This window comes from Tenrec ecaudatus, chromosome 13 (assembly GCF_050624435.1).
Source record: "Tenrec ecaudatus isolate mTenEca1 chromosome 13, mTenEca1.hap1, whole genome shotgun sequence".
NCBI lineage: Eukaryota > Metazoa > Chordata > Mammalia > Afrosoricida > Tenrecidae > Tenrec > Tenrec ecaudatus.
Genome location: NC_134542.1, coordinates 19,905,331 through 19,925,369, shown reverse-complemented (window position 1 = coordinate 19,925,369; position 20,039 = coordinate 19,905,331). Strand labels below are relative to the sequence as shown.

At 52.6% G+C, this 20,039-nt stretch overlaps 2 protein-coding genes across 4 annotated transcripts in view; one reads left to right on the top strand and one right to left on the bottom strand.

Annotated features, from left to right (window-relative positions):
- Positions 1-364: 364 nt before the first annotated feature.
- RNF25 (ring finger protein 25) lies at positions 365-9,267 on the bottom strand. The gene is made up of 10 exons (XM_075530386.1): positions 8,814-9,267; positions 6,027-6,101; positions 5,712-5,814; positions 5,553-5,620; positions 5,381-5,450; positions 2,870-2,941; positions 2,649-2,780; positions 1,495-1,587; positions 1,072-1,206; positions 365-964 (listed from the first exon to the last, which is right to left on the bottom strand). Exons 1-10 carry the CDS (start codon positions 8,852-8,854, stop codon positions 398-400), a joined length of 1,356 nt encoding a protein of 451 aa, XP_075386501.1. The 5' UTR covers positions 8,855-9,267; the 3' UTR covers positions 365-397.
- Positions 8,914-20,039, top strand: part of STK36 (serine/threonine kinase 36) — a 30,481-nt gene continuing 19,355 nt past the window's right edge. For 2 of the 3 annotated variants that reach the window (XM_075530385.1, XM_075530383.1), the window contains exons 1-11: positions 8,914-9,108; positions 9,639-9,827; positions 10,776-10,916; positions 11,047-11,124; positions 12,744-12,874; positions 13,076-13,325; positions 15,431-15,524; positions 15,790-15,959; positions 16,110-16,282; positions 16,781-16,880; positions 19,141-19,284. In XM_075530385.1, the coding sequence (XP_075386500.1) occupies positions 9,744-9,827; positions 10,776-10,916; positions 11,047-11,124; positions 12,744-12,874; positions 13,076-13,325; positions 15,431-15,524; positions 15,790-15,959; positions 16,110-16,282; positions 16,781-16,880; positions 19,141-19,284 (1,365 nt within the window). In that variant the 5' untranslated portion in view covers positions 8,914-9,108; positions 9,639-9,743. Of the gene's footprint in view, positions 9,109-9,198; positions 9,316-9,638; positions 9,828-10,775; positions 10,917-11,046; positions 11,125-12,743; positions 12,875-13,075; positions 13,326-15,430; positions 15,525-15,789; positions 15,960-16,109; positions 16,283-16,780; positions 16,881-19,140; positions 19,285-20,039 lie in introns of those variants that run through there. The other variant, XM_075530384.1, reaches the window with a different exon arrangement.

Here is a 20,039-nt window from a genome sequence, read left to right as displayed (position 1 = left end):
GCCCAAAGGTGCCTTGGAAGACATGTCTGATCATCTAGTTTCTGAAAGGTCACGACCTTGAAATCTCTGGAGCCATTCTACTCTGTGCACAGTGGCCAGGAGTCTGAACTGACCCAACACACACAACTGAAGATGAGGCCCAGAGACCTGACCATGCCTGGCTCCCCTAAAGGTATGCGTGTACAGAAGGGTCCGTGCAGCTTGCTTCCAGGTGTCAATATCCCTTACAAGCATTCCCGTATTCCCAAGAACCCAGACTTGTCCCACCATGGGCTTGCTAGGGTTTTGCAAAAAGCCACATCTCACGGGCCAGCCCTGCTGAGCGTAGAAAGCCAAAGGCCAGATCTCTTTATTGCTCCCCCTCCCACCCCGAGCTCCCCTTCCCCCAGCAGTCCTGCTAGGAACCATCCTCAGGTTCTGGGCCCAGGGGTTCCCTGCGGCCCGCAGGCCTGTGGACGCCCCGACCGCGGGGCAGGCGGGGGTAGGAAGAGCCTGGTGTCCGGCCTTTGGAGCGCTCCCAGCGAGCATAGTCCCGAGTCCTGCGGGGCGGGGGGCCCTGCCAGCCCCCAGACCCCTTCTCTGGGGGAGGACCTGGGACCCCTTGGTTGAGGTCCATGGGCTCCTTGAAGAGCCCCTCAGGAGGTGGTTCCTCAGCATCACGGGTGCCTTTGGAAGCACAGCACTGCCCTCCCTTCAGAGGCCGCCGGTCGGATAGGGGTGGGTGCCAGGGGTTTCGACTGGCCCGGGGAGGACCTGGTGGAGCTTTTGGGGTCTCACCCAGCCTTGGTCGAGGGGGCCCCACCCTTGGGATCTTCTCACATGTGCGCTGGGAGGCCATAGGCAGAAGAGCTGGCAGGGTGGGCTCGGCATTGGGTGAGGTGGACGGCTCTGTGGCCAGGGTACTAGGTGGCGGGGAGCCTCTGGAGACGTCTTCAGATGGCTCAGACTGCGACGGGGCAGGAGCCTAGAGAGCAGATACTGCTGTTATGACCAAAGCAGGCCCGCCTCCCACATGGGCCAACCGCCATGCCCGCGACCCATGTGGGGCAGGAGCTGGCGCCCCTGCTTTACCTGCTGGAGGCTAATGAAGTACCGGTTCCGCTCCGCCTCCAGGTCGATGATGCCGCCCCGCTCCTGTTGTCTCTGGTAGAGCCGCTTGCGCTCGTCCTGCTGACGCAAGCTCTCGGCGTTGGGCTCATAGAGCTCCTGGAGGGAAGGACAGACACGTGGGGTGGGGGGGGAGGGAGGCAGCCGCAATGCCCTCCCTGCTCTTCTAGCACTGCCACGGGCGGCTGCTAAGAGGTCTCGGGTTGGGGCCCTCAGATGGCAGCTCCCAGATCTAAGCCCCAGATTCCCTTTTCAAAGGCCCCCTTTGCAGAGGTCTGAGGAAGGGAGGGCATGTCCAAGTCCCAAGATGAAATACAAGGGGAGGTGGGTCCCCCTTTCCTGGAGGATGCCACTGTGCCCGGCCCAGCTTGAGAGGTGTACCCTTACCACAGGCTGCTGGGGCTCAGGAGCGGCTTGTAGTGCTGCCAGATCATACACGAGGGGCTCTCTGCACACCGGACACTGCACACCAACTGCCTCCTGAAAGAGAGAAAGCCCGCCCAGCTGCCCTCTGTGCGGAAGGCAGGGACTGCGTGCGGAGGCAGCCTGCTCAGGGATGAGGACGGTGGGGGTGGGGAGCTGCAAGTACAGGCAACAGGAGATGCATGGGAGGGTTAAGTCAAAAAGTATTGTTGTTGCCATTCACTCATGGGCTGATTCCAGGCGCTGTTTGAATGTGTCTCTGATCAGTGGATGGCTGTAGACAAGTTCTCTCAGTAATACACTTGTCTTAGTCTCATGGACCTTCAAAAAAGATCTGTTTTTGGCTTTTGGATTCCAAAAGGGTGAGCTGGCTCATTTTCTCAAAGGATCCAGGATAATCACAAGGCTTATCAGGGAGACCTATGCAACTGGAACACTGGACTAGGGAGCAAAAGGCCAGCAACGTTGCACTAGGCAGTTTTTTCCTACCATACGGCACTGCCTCATTTTTTGCAGAGAGCACTTTTTATCCTAGAATTTCCCTGGGAAACTTGACCCCATTCACCCTGCAGTCCTGATTTTGCCCCTTGGGACAGTTTTTTATTTTCCAAACTCCACAAACATTTCAAAGGAGCAAGATTTGAGTGCCTCAGGGATGCCCAGACTGCCATTTTGCCTGGCGTCGACTGCCAAGTGCAAGCTTCATTGGCGAAGTTCCGGAGATGGAAACCCTACCTTCGGGAGTAGACACCTAGATGGAGACTGTCAAACAAGAGCTTCACGTTTGCTGGCTTCTTACTAAGACTTTGTAGCTTTTTGTAGCAACACTCTCTGACTTACCCTCATATATAGAGGTGAGCTCTCATTAACCTTAGCACTATTTAAATCCATTGCCATGAAGTGGCTTTATAGCCACCCTAAAGGGCAGAGGCAAACTGCCTCACAGTGTTCCCAAGGCAGTAATCTATGGGAGCACAATGACAGTTTCTCCCAGACCGGCCGGTGGGTTTGGACTGCCCACCTTTCACTTAGCCATTACACCATCAGTGTTCTCTCCCAAGGTATCTGGGACCCTGAAGGGCTCAGAGCCACTGGTGAAAGGCAGCGAGGGAGCCTACCTGTCGGGTGGCAGCATGCTGCTGTTCCTGCGCCTGCGCCTTCAGCTCTTGCTCCATGTGCTGGACGTACCTCGCAAGGCAGTGGCAGTGGAAGTAGTGGTAACAGGGCGTTTTGGTAAAGGCCTCCTTCTCCTGCGGGCAGAAATGCAGGGCTCTGCGCTACAGCTCCCCACTGCCCACCCCATGCAGAGCCCCAGGGGCCCCTCAAGCAGAAGACCCACCTGGAAGCCATACAGGCAGATGACACAGTGGCCATGGGGAATGTTGTTGTCTGTGAGAATCTCCTTCCCTTTCTGAGAGGAGAAAAGATGTTGCTGAGTCGGAGGCAGGGCAGGAACGGCGAGCCAGGCCTCTGGCCCATTCCTAGGAGAACGGCTAGAAGCAGACTCCGAGCTGCATTTCGGTCCTGGTGATGTGCCCTTGCAGTGTGGGGCCAGTCTTTCTCCACATCCCCAACCCTCCCCCAAATGTGATCCTCCTGCCGCCTGAACCCCATTTCACTGTTTTTCCCACAAATCACTTTAAATTCACCTTGGGGATGTGAAAAGAAATGTACTTTGGAAAGAAGTCCAATTAAAACCCCTACCGTCTTGGTTAGGTAGGCTTTTTTGTGTGTAAACCTTGAAATGATTTGTGCTTTATAAAAGACGAACAATTTCCACGCCCCTCCTTACACCAACATAACCACAGCCCAGAGCCGCAGCACCTTTTTCACACGGCAGGGCTCACCCAGCTGAACCCTGTGAAGAGTTGACCGGGGGGGTGGGGGGGAGGAGAAACACCACCAGCTGGAAAAGAAGCCAGCTGGTTCCTTAAGTCACTCACTTTCCCTTTACCACAAATAAAGCCTCCACAGGAAAGCAGAAACCACACAAACTCCCCAGCAGGGGACGGTTTCCCCGAGTCAAAGGCACCACTCAGAACAAGGGCCTTTCCCTTCGCTACACCCTGGATGGCAGGTTATGGAGGGTGGGACTGTACCCGAGCCAAGGGCACCCTGGAAAACCTTTCTTGATCAAACCTTTGTGGGACAGTGAATTTGTTCTAGAGAGTTTTCCGAGTGACAAGGCACGGGCTACTCAAATGGACAGAAAATTCAAAGGCACTGTGGTGGCCTAGGAAGTATGCTGGCACTGGCGTTGAATAGCTAATATTCTAGAATTCCATCCAGTTCCAAGCTGCACTGTGGAGACGATTCATGGGCTACAGTGGTCTCCTACACCCACTCCCTCCTGGAAAAAGACAGTCAAACCCTCAGTGAGATGAACCAACCCGAGCCCCAACAATGGGCTCAAACAGCAATGACCGACCAGGTGGGGCAGAACCTAGGGACACCTTCTGTTCCAAGTGAGGCCACCATTGCTGAGGGCCGGCTTGGTGGCCACTCCCAGTGAGGACACCTGGCCGTACCCTTGCATCCAATCCTGAACGCTATTCCGAAATTCAGTCCAAAGAGAGGAAACCAACTTTATACTGTTTGTTTCCTAATCCCAACAGACACAGTAACCCTGCAGGTCTGGGTGGTGCTTTCTGCAGAGGCCTAACTCTTGGAATGAAGGGGCGATGGCTTTTTCAGTCCGCCCTGCTATCAGGCAGACTGGCCTTCAGAGTTCCAGTGTGGCCATAACCACTCCCCTGCCCCTTTTAATTGGCCACCTGAAGAAGACAGAAACCAAAGCCCGTGAAACCAAAGTGGAAAAGGAGATGTTTAAAATACACATGCTGCTGTAGGCACTTTGGAGGAGCTGCCAAACGATCTTTGGGGAGAGTTCTTGAAACAGAGCCCTCGCCTTTCTGCATTCATTCAGGCCTTTGCTAAGCATCGGCGGGACTCCTGGGCGGAGCAAACAGCTAATGACTTGGCTGCTAAGTGTTAGTGACTTAAGAGCAAGACTCCCAGAGGCACCTTGGAAGAAAGGCCTGGCAGTCTATTTCCCAAAAATGAGGAAAGAAAACCCTATGTGGCACAGTAGACACACAGGGTCACCATGAGCTGGCTGGCGTCAACTCAGCAGCAAGGGATGGAGGGTGAAAGATTGACGGGGGTGGGGGTGGGGGTGGAGACCCAAAGCCCATCTGTAGACAATTGGACATCCCCCCACAGAAAGGTTACAAGGGATAATTCAACCAGGGTGTAGTATAGCACTGACGAAACACACATCATTCCTCTAGTTCCTGAATGCTTCCTCCCCTGCACTACCATGACCCAGTTCCACCTTACCAATCCGGCTAGATCGGAGTGCACCCATTGGGACAGATGGGAGCTCTCGACACATGGAATTCAGGACAGATGGAACCCTCAGCTACAGCAGTGGGAGTAGTGGCATCATGAGGGGAGGGGAAGAAAGGGTGACCCCATCACAAGGCTGGATATAGAGCCCACCCCCCTGGGGCAGGGGATGAATAACAGAAAGGTGGGTGAAGGGAGACAACGCAGTGTAAGACACAACATAACAACAGTAGTATAAAATTGATCAAGGATTCACGAGGGAGGGGAAAAAGGAGCTGATACCAAGGGCTCAAGCAGAAAGAAAATGTTGACTACAACACATGTACAAGCGTGCTTAATACAACTGAATGACGGATTGTCTTAAGATTTGAAAGAGCCGCTCCCCACCTCTGAAAAAGAATGATGAGAGGAGGTGCCTCCAGGTGGGTGTCCTCAAATTCTAGACCCTGGGCTCCCCACCAAGGAACTCCAGCCCGGGAGGCCAGCAAAGCACACCTCTTACCTCAATCAGTTCATAGAGCATGGCAGTGCCCAGACTAGCCTCGGCCACACGGCTCAGCGCCTGGGAGATCCTGGAGGAGAGGGGACAACCCAAACATTCGGCCTGCCCACTTCCGTCACCAAGCAGAGCAACTCCTGAGTTTCCCCTGCTCCAACTGGCCAGCCCAACTCACGTGTGGAGGTGCTCATCGGACAGACCTCGGGGGTTCCGGATGGAGATCCGTGGCACGGCGTTGGGATACTGGTGGGGGACACCGCAGGTTACTGCCTCCGTGTCCCACCTCAGGTCTGCCCCGATTCCTCCCTTCGCTGCCCTGGGAGAGGGACCTCACCTGTGTTGGGACCTGAAGCACCAGAGTGACGCAGACATACTGTGAATCCTGGTCCTCTGCAGTGGCGGGGTGCAGAGTGATGGAGATTTCCCAGGGCGAAGACCTGCAGGGGGAGGAAGCGGAGACCTGGGCTGTGACTTAACATGAGCTGGGGAGTGATGGGGTAAGACAGTAAACGGAAAGAGGATGGGAGCACCGGACTCTTGTGAGAATGACAGGAACTGCCTGTCTTCCCGATAGAAGCATTTGCTCTGAGTGACTGAAGAGCAGACTCTGCGTGGAGTCCTCTCTGCCCGCCCTTCCTTGGATACATACCTTCCACTGCCTTTAACCACCTGTAGTTCATCCAGATAGATCGACTCCAACACTTCAACCTCAGACGGAAGGACCCTAGGGAGACAAAGGGAGCCTGGCTTGGCATTACAGCTCTCCCTGCCAAGCCTGCTAAGGGAAATCGAGGCTGGCTTTGCAGAAAACGAGAATCTGCCAGAGTTTATTCTGAGGCAAAAATCCTTCAAAAGTGGAAGGCTAAGTTATCAGAGAGTCAGGTAGAAAGCACAGAAATCAGAATTTTATGGATGGTTTTCGTTAAAGGATAAGAAAATGGACTCCCCAAGATGTGAAATGACTAGCCCAAATCTCAAGGACTGAGAGGGAAAACCTCGATGGGAATCAGGCTTCCTGACTTCCTGGGTAAGTCTATTTCCACTGTTGGTGGTTCCTTAGCAGTCATCTCTGATCCTGGAACATGGGGTCCACTCATCAGCATCAAAAGGATCACTGCCATTCCTGGCTTTCCCCACACCGTTCAGCTTGGAGCCCAGGCCATGACCTGCCTACTCTCTACACATACTCTGCCCACAGCAGTCACTCTAAGCATTTTTAAAGGAGAGGTCAACCTGAACTGAATAACAGGTCTAGGTGGTGTAAAGACCGTATTGTCAACAACAACCAAAAATAAGTAAAAAAATGACCGTACTGTCATACAAGAACCATAAGCCTTAGAGTCAGTAATATCAGCAATTTACCAGCTATGTGATCTAGGTAGTGACCAACTGTTAGCCTGAGTTGTCTTAACTGCTATATATAGACTGCCTACGTTTTCAGATTTATTCCAAGGACTAAAGGTGAGTACCACGGCCTACCAAAAGAACAAAAAAACAAATCTGCCTTGGAAGAAATACACCCAGAGTGTTCCTTAGAGGCAAGGATGGAGACCTTGTCTCAAATACTTTGGAGATGTTGTCAGGAGAGAGCAGTCCCTGGAGAACGACCTCATGCTTGGTAAAGAGGCAGGGAAACAGAGGAAGGCCCTCAATGAGATGGGCTGACACTGACGGCCACAATGGGCTCAGGCATCATTGTGAACATGATGCAAGACTGGGCAGTGTTCCCGTTCTGTTGGGCATGGGGATGCTATGGGTCGGAACCGACTTGATTGCGCTAACAACAAAGGTGACTTGTTTATGTAAACTACCTATCTGGGGGCCATACTCTGTCCTCTCTTACCTACAGAACTTAAAAAAGGAAAAAGAGAAGGGTACAATTAGCAGAGTAGCCTAGATATATTTAGGACCTTGGCCAGATGGTTGATTTTATATCAACCTGCCCAAGTCAAGATCTAAGGCAGAGAACACACAGATTTCATCATAAATGGCAGTTACAATGACATTATAACACATTGCAGATGTATGGTTGGGTTGAGTCCATGGCCCTATCCAGGCCATACATGAAAGTTTTCCAGTAATTGCATTGTTCCCTCTTCACCAACAGCAGGGCTCTCTCTTACGGCCTGTAGTAGTGGCCTTCAAAGCTGCTGCCCTCCCCCCCTTTGTTTAAATCTTAATGACATTAAAAACAGAAACTAAAACACCATTCGTGTTCGAGTGGATCCCAACTCACAATGATCCTAAGGACAAAGCCGGACTGCCTGAGGAGTTCCCAAGGTTGTACATCTTGACAGAAGCATACTGCCACATCTTTCTCCCTCAAAGTGGCAGGTGGGTGCCAACTGATGCGGCCCAAGTGCTTGCCCACTGCAGCACCAAGAACCTTCTGTCTTTGGCAAAAAACCAGGTAACTGTGGGCTAAGTCCAGCTGACATAGGCATGGGAAGCTCTCACACTAGCTCCCAGCACTGCTGCTGTCTCCATGCTCAGGGGCTGGAAGACTAGGGTCCCTGGAACACCGGGCAACCACCAGCCTGGACTGTGTCAATCAGGGCCAGCGCTGGCTGGGCTCCCGGAGTCTGTCATCACTACACTCATTCCAGCTTTGGATGGGAGGCATTTGGCAGGATGGTGGTAAGAGACTGTAGAATATAAGAATTGTTGTTTGAGGTGCAAACTCAGTGCTCCCCTACACACAGAACAAAACACTACCCAGTCCTGCCCCATCCTCACAAACTGCTGGGCAGTACTCAAGAATTTGAGAGTTAAAGAGTCGGACCAAGATTCCAGGTGTAATTATTTGCGGGTAAATTACTGTATCTAGTCTCCTCAGCTGCCCACACATCCTGACCCACTCGATCAGTCTTTGAAGAAGGTGCCACACCCACCTCTTTGTGTGGCTGGGGCTATTGACTCACAGGAGCGAAGTGACCCGGTCAGCATCCATAGCTAGTAAAATGTGGCGTCAAGTCCCATTTTACCCGATCTCCAAATCCCAGAGTCCCTCCAGGCTCTGGTCTGTGGTTAAGAATGCTCGAGACGGACGAGGCCTGTGCGTTTTGGGAAGTGTGCCGCTTTACTCAGATAAGGGTCGAGCAGGAGGCAGGGGCAGGACTCAGCACAAATGAGGCAGGTGCAAGAGGGAGGGGGAGGTACACGGGGAGGCGTGGGCGGGGCCTGACGAGCAGGCATCCCGCCGACCCCTCCAGCAGTCGGCTTCAGGAGAACACGGGCTGGGCTCCGGTGGGGCCGGAGGCGCGGGGACTCCTTTCCACCCGCCCGCTCCCCGGAGGTCCAGAGGCTCCCACACAGCGATGTCAGCGTCTCCCTCCCCGCTCCTCCCCATCGGCTCGCCAGGCGGGCCTAGCGCGGTCGCCGTCGGCCCCTCGACCCCGAGTCCGGCGGCCGGCCCAAGCCCAAGCCCCAAAGTTACCAGTGCTCGTCCCCGGCAGCCGCCGACGCTGACGCCGCCATGTCTGCACCGGCTCGCCGCCGGAACCGGAAATGCTCCTGGGAAGCTGGCCGGCGGAAAGCTGAGCGAGATGGGGCGGGCAGCCGGCAGCCGTTTCCAGGCAACCGCAGACTCTGGGGCCTGAGCGGGTCCTCATGGCCCTGGGACGACTCGGAAGTGCCCCACTACGTGCCTCTGGGCAGTCCACGGGCTTCCTCCCCGGCAGCTGACCGCCCGTGCCCTTCGAGCCTCTGCCCCGTGCTAGCTAGTCAAACTGGTGAGGCTGGGGCGTCGTGGAGACCGGCGGCGCGGGGGCGGAGGATCACACGCCAGGCAAAGTTCGCAGGCAGCCAGAAGGGGTGGGACGAAGGCCGGGGCCGGCGTCCCTCGGCCTGAGGAGCTGGACGCTCCTGGGTTGGCGGGGACAGGGGCTTGGGCCTGCCCGGCGCGTGGGCAAGAAGTCTGGGCCGAGGGTCCCGAGGAGGTTGGGAGGGGCGGGAACGTGAGGGGGCGGGGCGGTGGGCGGGGCAGAGTGGGTGGATAATGCTAGGGGAGGGGCGGGGTCTCGTTGGGGAGGCAGGTAGGGTCGGGATTGGGTGGGAGGAGCGGGAGCTGAGGCCTTGGGGTCCGGTGCAGGAGGCCGGCATGGAGAACCAGGGAAGGCTCGAAAGGGAAAGGAGTAAGAGGCACGTCATCCGGAGACCTCACTCCTGGTCTCTCCATGCATTCCGCCCTCCTCTATCTCCGAGGCTTGGACTCTTGGCAGAGAGGAAGAAGCCAGGCCTCTGACTGTACGCCTTCTCCCAGGCACACGTCTGGCCCGCCCGATGTGCGGAACTGCCTCTGGAGCTGTAGCCCTTCACCACCATCCCTACCTCCTTCCTTCGGAGGGCTCCCGAGACGCCATCTGTCATGGAAAAGTACCACGTGTTGGAGATGATTGGAGAAGGCTCTTTTGGGAGGGTGTACAAGGGTCGAAGAAAATACAGCGCTCAGGTGGTGACTCAAAAAGGGTATCTTTTAAGTGGGGGGGATCTACTCCCCTAGCACCAGAAGGGCGAAGCTCAGTGGGAAATGGGCCCAGAAGGGAAGCATTCATCCCGAACCTGTCTTCTTTAGTCACAGACTTCTTCATACCTTCTCTTGGAGCATGGTCTTAGATGGCCCGGGTTCACAGCCGAACTCCGCAGCTTCCTAGTTTTAGAACTATGGACAAGTGACTTCACTTCTCTGTCTTAGTTGCTTCACTGTGGCGCGTAAATACCAACACCTGTTCATGAGGCTTGAGGGTTAGCTAAGTGCCACATCATTACCAAAGCACTGAGTGTGTGCTTGGCACCTAGGAAACAACAAATAAGCATTAGCCCTTTGCCATCGAGTTGATCCCGACTCATAGCAACCCCGTAGGACAGGGTACAACTGCCCCATAGGGTTTCCAAGGCTTTACAGAAGCCGACTGCCATATCTGTCTCCAACACGGTGGCTGGTGGGTTTTAACTGATAACCGTTTGAGTAGCAGCCAAACACTTAGCAACTGTACACCATGACCCCTTGAGTAATCATTAGCTGCTAATATTTGTCACACCATGCAGGATGAGTTAGACCATACGACCCCATTGCTTCCCATGTCATTCCCCTGCCCCCCCCCCATTCCTCTATAGCCCATGATGTCCAGTCCTTTTTTCAGATCAGAACACCTCTCCCAATAGCCTCTTGTCAAGGTGTGCCCCAAAGAGACATGTCTGACAGAGGCTAGGGGCATGGGGAGACTAGGAAAGGTCAGGGTACCACAGAGAAAGTGGAGGGGAACCCACCGATGGGATGAGAGTTGCTGAAGCAGTCTAAAGACTGTACTCTAGACCTCAGCTAATGTTGAAGTGCTACCCCTTCCCTTCCCTTCCCTTCCCGGTAGTGTGGTTGATTCTTCCCCCTCCCCACTGACAGGTGGTGGCCCTGAAATTCATCCCCAAACTGGGCCGCTCCGAGAAGGAGCTGAGGAACCTGCAGCGAGAGATTGAAATCATGCGGGGTCTGCGACATCCCAACATTGTGCATATGCTCGACAGCTTTGAGACTGACAAGGAGGTGTGCTTCTATGGTTTGGGTCCGGTCTCCCCAGTACTGGGTTCCAGGGATTCTTCCCACGCCCACGCCCACCCCCTACCCCCGAATGCATCATTCTGGAGCTATCAGCACCACAGGCGTCTCCCTGTAGGTGGTGGTGGTCACCGACTATGCTGAGGGAGAGCTCTTTCAGATCCTTGAAGATGATGGGAAACTGCCCGAAAACCAGGTATGCTTCGTGACTCAAACTTCTCCCTGCCCCTGACCTCGACCCAGGTCAAGTACTAATAAGAAAGCTAAGGATGCTGAGAGCTTCCATTTGCAAGGCTCCTGAGAACCTAAGTCTAAGTGTCTGTGGAGACAATGTGTGACAGTATAGTTTAGGAACCAACCAAAGTACTCACGGCCGTAGAGTCAGATTCCCCCTCATAGTGACCCTACAGGACAGGGTAGAACGGCCCCTGTGGGTTTCCGAGACTGTCACTCTTTACAGGAGTAGAAAGCCTCATCTTTCTCCTGGGGAGTGGTTTTTGGTTCCAAACTGATGACCTTTTGGCTAGCAGCCCAACGTGTAACGGACTATGCCACCAGAATTTCCACAGCATAGGGATACGAGCCAAAATACCGAAGCCTGGCACTGCCACTTCCTCACTGGATGCCCTTGGTCCAGGTTTCCTCCTCTGTAAAATGGGGATATGAAGCCTGCTACCTTATAAGTCTTGTTTGAGGATTGTAATGAGTTCACTTACATCAAGTATGTATTAGAGTGCCTGGCACATAGTATAACTAGCTTTAACTGAGGGTTCAAGATGCTCTAGGCATCTTGAGGGCAGAAGGGCCCGTGCAGCGGGTGCCCTAGAAGGCACTCACAGGATCTGCCACAGGCTGTAGCAGTTGGTAGGGTCTGACAACACATTCTCTAGCCGTGTTCATGCTGAGAGTGTCCCCGTGGGCGCACAAGCAGCTCCCAGGCAGTGTCCCTGGTCATAACCCCCTTAATGCATTCTTAGGTATCTGCAGTTCGCTTGTTCATTTGCTTGTTGTTTGTCGGGCTGCTGCTTTTGAGAGCAAAAACGTTGTCTTGGTTACTAACGGCTAATGTGCGTTGCAAAGGAGCCTTGGCTGAGTAGTGGGTTATGTCTTGGGCTGCTAAACTGAGAGTTCAGCAGTTCAACTCCCCCAGTGGCTCCAGGGATGGAAGATGAGGCATTTTGCAACCATACAGATAAGACAGCCTTGAAAACCCAAAGGGGCAGTTCCCTTCTGTCCTATAGGGGTGCTCTGATTTGACATTGGCTCGATGGTTGTGGATTTGGTTCGGTAACATGCATCGGCAGGAGTCCTGGTTGCACAGTAGTTAAACACTTGGCTGCTAACAGAGGTTAGGTTTGACCCCCTCCCCCCCGTCTTGGTCCGTAGGGTCTATTGTCTGGGAACCCCCCTGAGGAGGTTCTACTTTATCCGAAGGCAATGGGTAATGCATATGGAACCCTTGGGAAGTGTCAGGCACCAGGCAGAACACTAGATGGATCAGCTCGTTTAGCCCACACAGTGATTCTAGTCTGTGGAGTTGGTGGTGTCATTGTGGACCATTTGCAAATGATGAAGCTAACTGATCACGGTAGTAGTACTAGTGAATGACAGACATCTAGTGGTTGAATGAATGAACAAATGAAACGATAACTGGAGAAGAAGGAAACGCCAACGCAGCTCCAGTGTGAAGCTCTGGAGGAAAGCTGAAGGGGGCAGGATCCCTGGGACCCACAGTAAGATAAGGAGGGTCTTTGGCCTCTCCAGCAGGTGCCTTCATCCAGCCTTGCTTTGCTTTTCTTCTGCCTGCCTGACTAGGTTCAGGCCATCGCTGCCCAGTTGGTGTCGGCCCTGTACTACCTCCACTCCCACCGAATCCTGCACCGAGACATGAAGCCGCAGAACATCCTGCTGGCCAAAGGGGGCGGCATCAAGCTCTGTGACTTTGGGTGAGGCTTCTGCACTCCCTTCTAGGCGTCCAGCATTGGGGGAGTCTTCGCCTTACCTGGGCCTGCCTCCCGCTGGGTCTTTTGGGATCTAAGCAAATAGGCTTTCTTGCCTTGTGTGGGCTGTCTCATGCCATGACCAGGTATGATTTCTAGTGATACCGTCTCCCTCTCCACTTCCCTCCCTCTCATCGTCTGCTGCAGGTTTGCCCGGGCAATGAGCACCAACACCATGGTGCTGACATCCATCAAAGGCACCCCACTGTACATGTCTCCAGAGCTGGTGGAGGAGCGGCCGTACGACCACACGGCAGACCTCTGGTCCGTGGGCTGCATACTGTATGAACTGGCTGTTGGCACCCCTCCCTTCTACACCACGAGCATCTTTGAGCTGGTCAACCTCATCCTCAAAGACCCTGTGCGCTGGCCCTCCACCATTAGCCCCTGCTTCAAGGTAAGGGATAGACAAAGGAGAGCGCTTTCGTATGAGGAATGTGACTCCAACCCCCCAGCCCTTTCCTGGGAAACAGTAATTTCTGCAAATGACAGAACTTACTGAAAGCACTGGGCCAGAGCAGGCTTGCTTTGCTACTGCGGGGGTTCATCTGCTTGGCTGCAGTTAGGACTGCCACAACTGGCAATGGCAGTCCCTTTTCAGGCCAGTCTTTCCTTTCGTCACAATGAGAGATCATTTCAAGAGACCAGAAACAAGAATTGGTCCTTCCATCTTCCCTTTAGCCCATTTATTGCCCCTTAGATACAGTGTCCCAGAGATAGTTAGATGGCATGCAGCCAGCTCTAACTCCTCTGCCAGAAAGAAGGAATCTTCAGGCTTCTGGCTGGGTGGGTCAGAAATTAGGGGTGGATGATAGAGGTGGGACCTTTCATTACTGCTAAGCCTCAGGCTGGCGTCCACTGCTGTCAGAGTAACCAGGTGCAATTTTACGGCGATAATATATAAAGAGTATAGTAAAGTCATAGAAGATAGGCGAGAAAGTAAAATAATGGAGTCAGACACATTTTGTGGTAGCATGCTCACCTCCTGGACCACCATGATCTCAGCAGCCAGGTCTGCACAGAGAGCAGGCGGAGGAGAGGCGAGAGCAAATATTTACTGTCTTTGGCTATTTGTAAGACATGCATATTCAGGAGTTCCATACGTCACAAGGTGGGTGGTAATCACAGTAAAGTCTCTGAGCTCACAGGTGAGGAAACCCAATACCTGCATTGGGGGAAGGCAGAGCAGATAGGTGCCTTGGTGGGAGTTGATGATCAAAGACTGTTTGCTAATACAGGGAGACAGAAGACAGAATCAACCATGTGCTCACATGAAGGTAGCCTCGCTGTTAGGGGAGAATCTGGAAATGGCATGTCAAGCAGGATAATGTGCTTGGACTTTATCTCTACTTTAGCTTTCCAGATTCCCCCTGTTATAAGTTAGGGAATATAGTGCTGGTCATATTTCCCTCAGGGTGAGTTTCCCACACCCGCCTTTTTTGTGAAGGGGAAGGGGAGGAGTTCTGCCTCATAAATTCTGCTCTCCGGCAAGATGTTCGGCCTCCCTGAGACTTAAATATCCCCTTCTTGCACGGAAGCCACTGCCACACTCCCTTTGCTTTACGAAGACAAGAGGGAACAAGTTCCTGCCTAGCCTATTTCTCACTGCTGTCGAGTCGAGGTCGCCTCAGAGTGACCCTGTAGGACCAGGTGCAACTGCCCTGTGAGTTTCGGAGACTGTCTCTCTTTATGGGAATAGAAAGCCCCGTTGTTCTCCCTCGGGGTGGCTGGTGGTTTCAAACTGAACTGCAGACTTTGCAGATCGTAGCTCCCACCAGGGCTCCCTTCTAGCCTATTCAGGGAGATAGAAGGTGTCAGAAGGAAAGGCATTCTCCCTTTGGGCAGCGAGCCAGGTGTCTTCACCTCGAGCTTTGGTGCACTCACCTGCCGTCTGTCTTTGAGAGCTGGGATCATAATCTACTAGTAGCTTCTATTTCTGTTTCAGGCCCAATTGAGGATTTCCCCAAGGATTCCTCATAGCAGATGTACCCTTTTCGGAGACATTCTCCTTGCCCCTCCTCCGTCCAAAGACTTGCTGAGAGAGTCCTGGTTTTGAGTGCTCCCAGATATGACCTTACACAGTGGCTTGTGTGTGTGAGTGTGGTTTTAACCATGAGTGCATCTGTTCCGACCCGGCCACGAGCACACCCTCATCCGCGGAGGGCAAAGTGAGTGAGTGGTGTCGGAGCCCTTTGAGCGTTTGCTTTCTACTGACGATGGTGAAGGTGACACTTTCCTCCCTCCCTCCCTCACAAAGCTCACTGCAGGGAGGCTCCTGTTTCTCCCCGCTGGGGCTCCAAAGTGCTCACGGATGGGAGGTGAGGCAGTGAAGTCTGTCCTCGATTGTAGCTAAAAAAGTAAGGCCTAAGGCAAGGGTGAGGAAGGGCTGGGATCCAGACCAGCTGCTGTGCTGCACAGCAGGGTATAGGGAGTCTCAGTTTTGCTGAGGAGAGAGAGCCTGCACCAAAGCAGAGGGCTGATGGGACATTTCTCTCTCCACAGAACTTCCTGCAGGGACTGCTCACCAAGGACCCCCGGCAGCGGCTGTCCTGGCCAGACCTCTTACATCACCCCTTCATTGCTGGCCGCGTCACCAGTGAGTCACCAGGACTCCCAGGGCTGTTACACTACCCCCAATAGTCTTCTGAATGTGATATATCCCACGACCCAAGCCCCTGCATCCGTCACCTCGCCCTTCCTAACCGGCTTGAATGTTCCTCCTAACCCTTTCCCTAGCCTTGCCACTCCTCTTGTAAACTCCCTCGCTGTCGGCCACTTTGCCAAAATGATCTCCTTCCACAGAAGCCCACAGAAACAGAGGAGACACCTGTCTGACCACATCTTCCCCATCTTCCCTGCAGTAATAACTGAGCCAGCGGCCCTGGACTTGGGCACACCATTCACCAGCCGCCTCCCTCCAGAGCTGCAGGTCCTAAAGGATGAACAGGCACATTGGTTGGCCCCCAGGGGTAACGGATTGCGTGTCTTGCGTCAGGCACGTAAACGCATGGCTGAGGAGGCCAAGCAGAAGGTGTGTGGACAGAGCAAGTCACGAGACATGACCAGATTAGTGAGTGGGAAAATGGGAGAAGAGTGACTTTGTAGGGGTGGGAAAAGACCGCAAATAGGAGTCATCTTGCCCTGTGGTTCTGATCCAGGGTCTACCACTGTCCTCCCACAGAATCACCAGAAGACTAAGCCTGTGCTTGAGCAAGAGGACAAGACCAGCAAGGTGGCTCTGCCCAGGCTAAGGACCACCCCTCAGGAACCAAGCCTCTTGGCTGGGATCTTGGCCTCCGAAATGCAGAGCAACTGGGCTGAGTGGGGGCCTGGAGAGGCCCCCTCCACACCTTGGTGAGCAGAACTTGCCCAGGGGGTTAAGTACAGTCAAGGATCTTGCAGAGTTTTTACTTTAGCCAAAGAAAATACAACATGGTCCTGGGTACTGACCACTGCCTAAATCTGGACAGGGATCTGGGAGTCCTGGTCCTGGGTGCTTGGGTTCTGATTCCAGACATTTTGCCAATGGACCAGAAATGTGGGGACTTCCCTGTCTTGTGTCTCAGTTGTGCACTAACTGAAAGGGGGAGGACCATCTCTGTCCAGAAGGGCAAGTTTTCAGAATTGAGAGCCACTGGTACAAACTGCCAGAAGAAGCTCGAGACTGAGAGAGATCCCAGGGATTTGTCCGGAGTGCTCACATAACCCATCCTGGCCGCAGCCCAGAAGCCGGCGCCAAGTCCTACATGACTTGCTCCTCCTTCCTTGCCTGGGCCTTGGGGAAGGGAAAAGTTAATGAGCCCAAGCCTCACCAGTGAGGAGCTCACCCTGCTTATCAGTGTCCTCTGTTAGGGAGCCTCAGATCACTGCAGATCAAGAACAGGCTTTCCCGGAGCCCAGGCCAGACGTGGTGGAGCAGAAGACCATGGATGCAGTAGATCTAGAAAATGAGGTGAGCCTTAGGGATTCTTCTCAGCCTTCTGCCACGGGCCTTTGGGTCTGGCTTGATGTTTTCCTAGACCCATGATACCCAATCCACATGTGAGTTCCTTCTGCATTAAAAATGGTACTCTTGTCATGAATGTTTAGATTTTAATTACTCGGTATCTGAACGCCTAATTATCAAACATCAGAGCATGTAGGTAAAAATGAAAACCCTCTGTCCCCTGAGTCTTACCTGTTTCACAGGTGACCCCTATCAATCAGTTCCACCTGCCTCCCTCTGTGCCTTTCCCATACACGCGCACTTAGAAGAGCCCAGCTGGATCTTGTTCTGACATCACCGACTTCATACTGAACTGGTTTGTTCCATTCCCGGGCTCTTTTACCACATGACCTGTTTAGAGGGCTTTCCTGCATCAGATCAGCTTGTGTGATCTCAGTCTTTGGTCTCACTTAGGGTTTTATCTTTTCCTCTTGCAGTAATTTCAAATGTACAGAGACATGGTAAGAATGCTAGAAAGAATTCCTGTAAACCTCTCTCCCCTATTTTGTTAACCTTTCACTACATTTGCTTTTTAATTTTATTTCTATGTTTATATGGGGGAACTTCAAGAATTTTGTGGGAGTTTGCACAATTCTCCTTAATAGTGGGTTAGCCAGGGTTCTTTATATACATGTTTATATTTATATAATAAGAAGGAACATAATGACTAATTAATCCACACAGCAGTACAGAGGACTCAGTTCAACCCACTTCATGGAACAGTTAATATACTTAAGGTCCTTCAATTCATGAATGGGCTACTGGTCCAAGGTCGAGGAAGCAGATAGATGAGTCTGACCTCAGGCAAGACAGGCAAAGGTCCGAAGGCAGCAGGGTGGGGTAGCATAGGAGCATGGTAAAGCAGGCCTTGATTGGGTCTCAAGTGCTAGGGAGCCATGGCAAGGCAGCACGATCCACAGGTTGGCTCAGCCCACAAGTAGTGTAGCACACAGTTGAGGCAAAGAACTAGCTCAGTACACTGGTCTGATCACCAAGGAGGCTGGCCTCGGAAAGCATTGATCTCAATTGCCCTCTAATTAAGCTGTGACCTGATTAAACTCCACCCACGTGTTCCTATAGAGGCCTAGTTGGCACAATAAACCCAACTCTCACAAATAGATTCATGCCATTGAGCATGCCAATAAACATTTTTTGTTTGTTTTAAGTTCATGGGAAAATGGAGTTAAAAGATAATGGAGTTTTTTGACGAACTTTTAGCTCTTTCGTGTATATATATACACACTACCCTCTTTTTGAACTATTTCTTTATATATCAGTTTTCTTTCTTTATGAAAACATCATTGTTTTCTAAGGATCTCTGGCAGTGTAGTGGTTATTAAGCACTCAACTGTTATGGGTAAAAGTTAGCAGTTCAAACTCATCAGCTACTTCTTCAGGAGGAAAATATGGCAGTCTGCTTTTGTATAGATTTACGGCTTCAGAAACCCGCCAAGACAGCTCTACTCTGTCCTATCGTGTGTGGAATCATCTCCATGGCAGTGGGTTTGGATTTGGGGGTGGGGTGGGGTGTTTTTTGAGAACAATGTCAGTCACCTGCACAATCACCATACATCATACAAATCAGAAGTTTAACATCAATGTAAGGCTTTTGTTACCTACCCTCCAATCTGTATTCAAATGTCACCATTGCTCCATCCAGCAATGTTACTTATAGCAAACAAAAAAGCACTGTTTCTTATAGCAAGAACGAAAGAAGTGTTTTCCTGGCCCCAGGTCTACCAGACACTGCACTTTGCATCTATTTGTTGTCACTCATTGTTGTCCCACCTTGAGCCGGGCCTGTACTTTCTTTGTCTGGCAGACTCACAGTTTTGTAGAGTCCCTCAATGGGATAATTTCCTCATGACTTGTTTCAGGGGCTACACTTCTAACAGACTGCTTCATTTGGGAGGTACCCCTCCGCACCCCCACCTTTTAAACAACCATTTGGGAGTGCCCTCCATTGGTTCCCTCACGGTTGGCTGTATCGTGGCAGACATGGGCCAGTGTTCTCCAGGAGACTTTTCAAGGCCCCTCATGTCGATCAGCTGGGCTTCTTAAGACCAGTCACTGACAAAACCCAAATCCCAGACACCTGTGCCAGGGGAGTCAGGGACTTCCGGAAGTTATTTCGAGGGTCCCAGGGGTTTGCACGCTCTGGGTCAGAAGTTATTTCCTTTAAGCTTTACCATGTCCTCCTGACCCCTCCCGCTCCTCTTTGCTTCAGGAACCAGACAGTGACAAGGAATGGCAGCACCTGCTGGAGAGCACCAAGCCCTTGCCCACGCAGCTAAAGGCCCCGCTCAGCCTGCTCTGCAATCCTGACTTCTGCCAGCGTATCCAGAAGCAGCTCCAAGAGGCCGGAGGGCAGGTGACCAGCAGGAGGAGACGGGGGTGGCACTTGATATATTAATAGAACGAGAAAGGGGGTCGTGATGGTTCTGCGGGTTGAGCACTGGGTGGCTCGAGCCTGCCCGCCACTCCATGGGAGGAAGATGAGGAGGCAGTCTGCTTCCGGCAAGATTGACAGCCTGGGAAACCCTCTGGGCAGTTGAGTCAGAATGGAGTTTGTTTCTTTCCAGTGCGCCTAGTCCAGGAGGTTTGCTAATCTCCCTCTGTAGCACAGAAAGCAGGTCTCAAGATTCTCTAGTTTTAAAGGGATAGGTGTCTGTCTAGAGCAGGGGTCGACACACCTTTCCTGTGAAGAACCACATGGGAAACGTTTAGGCTATACAGGCCAAGAGGCAAAACTGGAGACTACTATAAAGTATTTGCATATATAATTTTTTTCCTGTAATTCGTCTACTAATGACGAGTGGAGACAGCACTTCCCTCCCCTTCGTGGGGATTAAAGTGAGTGTTTCCACCGACCAAGTCTCCAGCTGCTTCTCTGAAGCATGATGGTCTTTTCCCCGGGTTCTCCCCAGAGGCTGACCCCCTCTTCCTTGTGAGTTCTGTTGGTGAGTTTATTGAGGTATAATTTGAATCCCATACAATTTTCTCGCTTTTAACGCACAAGTCGATGATATTGAGGAAATGTACCAAATGGTAAAGCTAGCACCATCGTCCAGTTTGAGAACAGTTTCAGCTCCATGTGCATCAGGACATGCTACAGAGTCCTTAAGA

Excerpts from the sequence above, each read along its gene's own strand:
- RNF25 (XM_075530386.1), bottom strand. The coding sequence starts at position 8,854 with ATGGCGGCGTCAGCGTCGGCGGCTGCCGGGGACGAGCACTG. Across the intron at positions 5,451-5,552 it reads TCCGATGAGCACCTCCACAC|GATCTCCCAGGCGCTGAGCC; the intron begins GTGAGTTGGGCT and ends CCTCTCCTCCAG. Across the intron at positions 1,207-1,494 it reads CTGAGCCCCAGCAGCCTGTG|GAGCTCTATGAGCCCAACGC; the intron begins GTAAGGGTACAC and ends CCTTCCCTCCAG.